The sequence below is a fragment of the Austrofundulus limnaeus genome, unplaced genomic scaffold, assembly GCF_001266775.1.
Source record: "Austrofundulus limnaeus strain Quisiro unplaced genomic scaffold, Austrofundulus_limnaeus-1.0 Scaffold148, whole genome shotgun sequence".
NCBI classification, from domain to species: domain Eukaryota; kingdom Metazoa; phylum Chordata; class Actinopteri; order Cyprinodontiformes; family Rivulidae; genus Austrofundulus; species Austrofundulus limnaeus.
Window position 1 is genome coordinate 854,877 of NW_013952550.1, and position 6,909 is coordinate 861,785.

At 40.8% G+C, this 6,909-nt stretch overlaps 1 protein-coding gene across 4 annotated transcripts in view; it reads right to left on the reverse strand.

Moving 5' to 3' along the window:
- Nucleotides 1-2,938, reverse strand: part of ptprub (protein tyrosine phosphatase receptor type Ub) — a 311,934-nt gene extending 308,996 nt beyond the window's left edge. For all 4 annotated transcript variants that reach the window (XM_014016596.1, XM_014016595.1, XM_014016594.1 and 1 more), the window contains exon 1: nucleotides 2,613-2,938. In XM_014016596.1, the coding sequence (XP_013872050.1) occupies nucleotides 2,613-2,682 (70 nt within the window). In that variant the 5' untranslated portion in view covers nucleotides 2,683-2,938. The remainder of the gene's footprint in view (nucleotides 1-2,612) is intronic.
- Nucleotides 2,939-6,909: the final 3,971 nt, after the last annotated feature.

Genomic DNA, 6,909 nt, shown 5'->3' on the forward strand with positions numbered 1-6,909 from the left:
TTAAAAAGGGCATGGAAGTTTCTCTTTTTTTGTATCGAAAAATATCAAACCATGAAACTAAAGTACCGAACTGAACCGAATTGTACCGTATCGTTGCACCCCTTACTAACCAGCCGACCCAAATATGGCTACAACTCAGCTAGTTTAACAGACGTTTAGGTGAAACTTGGTGTGGTAGTAGCTGAGAGTCATTCATAATGCATATTTTGAGAATATTAAGGTCACATAAAGGTATTTTTAGGCTTTAAATCTCACGCAGGAGAGAGCTCCCATCTCTGTTTCTCGCTCTCTCGTGGCAGAGCGGCAGAGAAGCAACAGGTAAGAGCTGGGAAAATTTGGATTAGATCAGGTGAAAGGGGACGACCTTCATGGTGAAGGTGTGGTCTCCGTCAGTCGCAGCTGTGGGAATCAGGAGGAGGAGCTGGGCTGTCCTCGACCAGGAGCAGCAGGCCGGGAGGGAGGCAGGAGGAGAGGAAGAGGAGCCACACACACCTGACAGCGTTCTAACAGATAAAGGTTCGCTGCAACCCGCTCAACAAGCTGAAAACCCAACAGCATGTGCTTTTTTGTTGTTTTTTGTTTTGTTTTTTGTTTTTTTGACAGACACTGACGGCGAGCTGCGCGTAACGGAGCGTTGCTCATCCATTCAGTTCRTTTTAATTACCTGTGTGTGATTTAATCCGTCACACGTCTCGGCCCGTTCCTCTTTAACGACGTGCTCCATTCGCACCCTGACGACGCTCGCTCTGATCGTCCTGGTTTTTTGCCGCCTCACGTTTTGTACAGAAACGATGCAGAGAGATTTATGATCCTCAGTCAGCCAAAAAAGGCGAGCGATGACGTTCCTGTTCGTTTCTCCGTTTGGTCGTCTGTTAGCAAAATATCTCACAAACCACTGGACGGATTTGGATGAAACCCTCAGAAGGTATTCCCAGGATGCGCACGCACAAACGATTAGCTTTTGGAGTCAACTCAGTTCAAGATGGCCATCACAGTTTATCGATCGTAGCAAACACAGAAATGGTCACGACAAGGCCAGTTTCAAAGATATTGACCCAAAATTTGGTGTGACAGTAGCTGAGAGTTGTCCCAAACTCAGGCTCTGAGTGCTAACTGATTGTGYGAAGATCTTTATTTAAAACTACCGTTAAATGTTTGAGTCRTCTGTATCTGTCTGTTAGCAAAATATCTCCAGCATCACTGGGCGGATTTTAGTGAAACTCTCAAAACGTAATACWTGGATGTTCAWCTACAACTCATCAACTTTTGAAGTGGACCTGATTTAAGTAGGCCRCCACCGCCCGGTGAAATTAGACAACACAAAACTGTCTGTGTTTCAGTCAAATCCTCAGATACCGAGCTAAAATTTGGTGTGGTAGTAGCTGAGAGTTAATCACAACACATACTCTAAGCACGTAGGGTTATTTTCAAAGTTAGGYCAAAACATTTATAACTCTGTCACATCTCGACACATGATGAGCTGAATTTAAAAAAAGGTGGCAGGGCCTGGGCCTTTAACTCGTCATGGAACAGAAACGCTGGATGGGTTTTAATAACAAATATGAGTCTGTTTCCTTCTTCTGGTTCTGGTCCTGATCAGGGAGGGTGTGTGTGTGTGCACCAGAAACAGACACAACATTTAGGATTACATCAATTCAGCTGGATTTGAATTTTGCAAAGGTTGTATCTTATTGAAAACAAACATTAACACTGTGAGAACAGGCTTAAAAATATACATTACATTACTATTCAAATTGCTCATCCATATCATTTTTTTAAAACAGAAAACCTTAAATCTATATTTTTTTATATAAAAAAAAGACTAAAGGCAGTCGAACATCTTTGGAGGAAAACAGCAGCTTTGAGAATCGATCAACTTTCCCACAGGGGCGACAGAGAATTTGGTTTCTGCAATCAATGATCACTGCAAAGTCCCAGAAAAGCCACATCAGAATGTCAAGATTTATATAAAAATTATAATAATAATAATTCAGACCCAAAAGACCTGCTTTAGCCTACAACCGTGCAGCAGATCCAGGTATTAGTCGGTGACTGGTCCAGTGTGTGAGAGGAARGGGGAGGGGGAGGAGAAGGTGTGGGTTTACTCGCAAACATTGATTTAAATTTGGGCGAGTGACGCCCCATTTTCATTTTTACTTATTTTTCTTTTATTGCATTTTTATTTTCTCACCCAACTCGTAACTTTTTCTCCCCCCCACACACTATTTAGTCCACCTGGCGCCCTAAGCAGAGCGATAACAACCCAGGCAGAGGCAGCGAAGTGCAGAGAACCGTGATGTTTGGGGAGATTTTCCCACAGCAGCGCAGTCCTTCAAAACACATATCCTGGGCTCTGATGGGGGGGAAATAATGACTGAGTTTACTGGGTCATGTGGGTTATTTGATCTTTTATTTGGGGATTAATTTCGCCCTGTGAGGAAGTCAAAGGAAAGGGGTAAAAAGCCGAACGTGAACGCAGTTAAGAAAAAACGTGGGCACAAAGTTGCCGCCGTCGCCAGCCTCGCTCCACTTTTCCTCTAATTTAAGTTTCACCCGGGTGTAAAAACTTGTCAGCKGTGTTTTCAGAAATCCCCACCGAGCGTCAGTCTTACCTGTTGGCCCCTCGATGCCATCGGCGTAGATCTGAACACTTAAAAGCAGCAGAAAGGCGCAGGTGTTCATCGTGAAGGTGTTTTAGTCCACTTTAAAGGAGAAGCAGAAGTCATTTCCTTCGCTCCGTGAGGTCCGCGGAGGGCAGCGGCCGRGCGGATCCCGGCTAGTCCTCCAGTTTAGACGGAATTGAGTTTCGGAGACACTCGGGGAGACGGGGTAGAGCTAGTTCTGCAAACTGACGTCAGGGTAAACAGTTCAGGAGAGAAAATTTTCTTTCCCATGCCCACTTTCCCTCCCCGGGAGCCGCTTCTAGCCTCTAAATGTGAGCCGGGCGCCTCCAAGTGGYCAAACCCTCCTAATCACACCACGGTGTTCAAAAACTGTTTCATCACTCATGCTTTTAAGAATTATTCATATTTTAGAGTTAGTAAACCTTTTTGTGTGCATATTTGCTTATCATAAAAGAGCATTCCAGATTTTTGTAAACTGTGATTCTATAGAAAAGTTATGAGCAGTTAATATCTTACCTGCTGTAGATAGCTCATTGAACAKCCCCGAGGTTACCTCAAATACTTCTTTAAAAGTAAATACTGATATTTTTATGATGCATCTGCACCTCCAGTCACTCAAACCATGTTTTTGATGAGAAAAGTAAAGATTCTCAGTTTGTGGTGTTGTGTACACAAGAGACGGGACCTTTTTGTAAACAAAGACTTAGCCGCCTGTTTCTGTGCATGCCCTCTATCATTTTATTCCCTAGAAACTAAAACACTCATTTCTGTTTTTTGTGTGTCTGTGTCTCTGTCAGGATGGATGAGACGTTTAGGTCGTAGTCTTTATGGAGGTGTGGGTTCAAATCCCCACTTCTGACTGAATATTTTTTATGTGAAATACATCCCTGAAAATACCTTTCTGCTCAGATTGCGCTTCAAAATAACTACAGTAAAATCCTCCTCCAACCAGTCCGTGGCACAGCTGTCTTGKGACCGGAATATTATCGATTCAGTTCCCTATGTGGCAATGTCCTTGAGCAAGGCACCTCTTCCCTAGGTGCTGTGTATCTAGCATGTGATGGGTCAAATGCAGAGAGCAAACTTTGTTTTTGCATAGAAATGCAACAACATAGAGGTATTTTGTCCTGATTCTGTCACCTTTAAATTTTGATTGTGTGCTAAAATAACTGTAAATGGGATCAAGGGTGGTGGGRAAATTAATAAATAATATTCATAAAAAAAACTACAATTGTTTTTTTTTAAATCAAACTTAGAATTTTCTTTAGCTGTTTTGATGTTAAAGTGGAGGTTGTCGCCACCTAGTGGCATTGCTTGGGTATTTCAGGGTTTTTGTCTACATGTGTGGACTTAAAAAATACTGTACATTGCATTCTTAGCACAAAAAGCAGGGAAGTTAGTGTTTGGTGGATTTTTTCTTTGTTGTAACAATGCTTCTTGGCAATAAGTCCTGATTGGCAGCACCTGGAGGTACCAGAAGCTCAAAACAATATCATCTACAATGTCAATACCATCAGAAAAACAAGGCAGAGATTTGGYAATATTTTCAYGTGTGCAACCCACATAGTCACTGCTCATCCCACAACCACATTTTCCATACAAATSTGGCACCATTTAGAAGGGAAAATATGCTTTCTAACAGTAAAAGATTTATWATATGGTGGGTCTTCACGATTCCATAACTCTGCTTTTAAAAAATGTTACAGAGGTTCATGTAAATGTGATTTTATAAAAACTGTCACATCACCATATGTTTTAGGTTGCACGTTTTTTTTCACCTTAGGAATATTATTTTAGTTCGGCCAGAAGTGCAACAGCCAGCTGCTGCTGCTATCAGCGGTWGCAAAATCCCAATAAAGTAATATGTAATAAGCGTGTCGTGTAAAGTAAGCTGTGGTGCACAGGTTTACAAAATAGTGTTTGCGTGAAAAGCAACATTTTTGAGTTTCTTTAAAGGTGGTAGAGATCCACTTTGGTCGTGTCTCTGCTTGGACTAGCCGTTAGCTCATCGGTCCAGTCACAGTTAACCTGTTTCTCCAAACTGAGGTTGGTTAAAGCAGTGATTTTCAAACCTTTAAGCTTCACGAAATAACCCCAGATAATGCCGCTTTACTTATGCAAACTTTGCTAATACCTCTGTTGAACATGTGCAATAGCAATAATTGCAGATACTACTTTTAATCATTATGATTATTGTATTATTTTTTTCAAATAAATATGGTGATAATATCCCATTAGCATTTTTTCTTTTCATTTCAACTGATGTCTGGAAATCATCCCACCCTCACTTGATGTTTAAAGACCCCAACCACTTGTTTGAAGCRTTATCTACAACATGTAAGATAATTATCAATTATAATTTCACAGAACCCCATCTTCAGTTCTGTTTTTAGCACTTTTTCTTAGGTGTAAAACTGTAAGACTGTAGCAAACATTTGAGTTGTTCAGGTAAGACTTGAAGGTCCAAACAAATACGTTAAAATAGTGTGAAACTCAGGCTTCAGCAGGACTAAGAGTGTGGATGTCCTCGTTAGTTCACAGCCACACACTCATAACTCCAGCTTTCAAACTAACAATTGGCTTGTCATGGTTACTTTCAATAACGTGTTAGTTTCATCAAAATAATTGGGATAAACTTTTTTTTTGTCATTTTGGGCCCACTTTATCTTGTAAATACAGTGGGTAAAATAAGTATTGAACATGTCACCATTTTTCTTAGTAAATATATTACTAGAGGTGCTAATGACATGAAATTTTCACCAGATGTCGGTAACAACCCAAGTGATCCAATGAGAAAAATGTTGACGTGTTCAATACTTATTTTACCAGCTGTATAAAAACAAATCAAGAAAAAGCACCAAGCTAAAACCTGCTTGCCCATTATTTAGGACACAGCAGGCAGGTATTGTAAAAATAAACAGCAAAAATGTGTCTCGTCTCATCATTTGCTTCGTGCTGCACCCCACATCTTGTGATGGAAGCCAAAAAAACAAAAAACAACAACAACAACGACAACACAGTGTCTATTCAGGCGTCAGAGCTGCCTAAAATGTCGATGACAGTCTGAAGCAACCCGACACAAATGTTAACACACCGGCACCACCGATGGATTTTCTTCAACACCTCCAAATGTCAGTCATTATAATGACCTTATCACATAATAGGCTGATGATGTAATTACCATGGCAGGCCTAGTTAAATGTCTCCAACCACTCTTGTGTTTATAAATCATATCAGGTGCTCCATACAGGCAGGAATTCTATCTTTAAGTGGGTAAAAAAAGTAATATGTGTTTGGATTTTTTTTTTTTGCTCGTTTGTTGCTGTTTTGCAGCCAATATCAGTTTTCTATATCCTCACAGGACAGACAGGTATGCATGGCTTCATATCTGCTCATGACAGCTGCAGGGCATATTTCTCCATAAATTAGAAGCTCTGACATGTGTGCATTGGATTTGCATTTGATGAGGCTACGAAGAAGAAAAAAAAAACAGCTTATGTTATAGAGTTTTTGACAAACTAGATTRCAGGAATCACTTGTAGGTTTGATGYGGTGTGAAGGAAATTAAAAGCAAACATGGAAAAATGGAATATTTACTGGAAACGACGCTTCTCTGACATATTCTCCAGCTTGTTACCAGCTTTCTCCTACGGTTGTTTGACGGAGCAGACACTTTCCACACAGTGCAAACCTTTTTTTTTTTTTTTACTTATTTTTGCATTTTTTGTTGTATTACCCTTTCCAATTAAACACTTTATTTTTGTGACAAAATACAGAGCAGCTGCTCATTTAATCGTGACTCTTGAATAAACATGTCTCTACTCGGACCATTTTGCAGTTCAGCTCRTTGTTGTCGTGTCGACTTTAAAACTGAGCACTAAATTTAAAAAAAGGTGGCCGAACGGACGCAGCTAATGCTTCCCAACATGAATGCACTCTGCAGACGCTGATGCCGCTCCTGAATTAGCCAYGAATGATGCAAATAATTTAATTTCGTGAAAGGAGCCTGTCAAAATAAAAGCTGTAATTACACCTGCTTGATTCATGGCAGGCACTTTTTGTGTGCAATTGTGTTGAAAAGGCAGTGATTTATTTAAATGAGGGGGGTGGGGGGGAGTGGTTATTTTGGGGCTGGGATGTTGTTCAGCCGGGGCCGCACTTTAATTTGCAGTAATGGGACGTTGCAAAAACACTGTTTGAATCAAACAGCGGGATGTGTCAGCAGAGATGCTGAGAGCCGTGCGGTGATGATAGTCATTTGATCGGGCATTTTATCAGCTGCCAC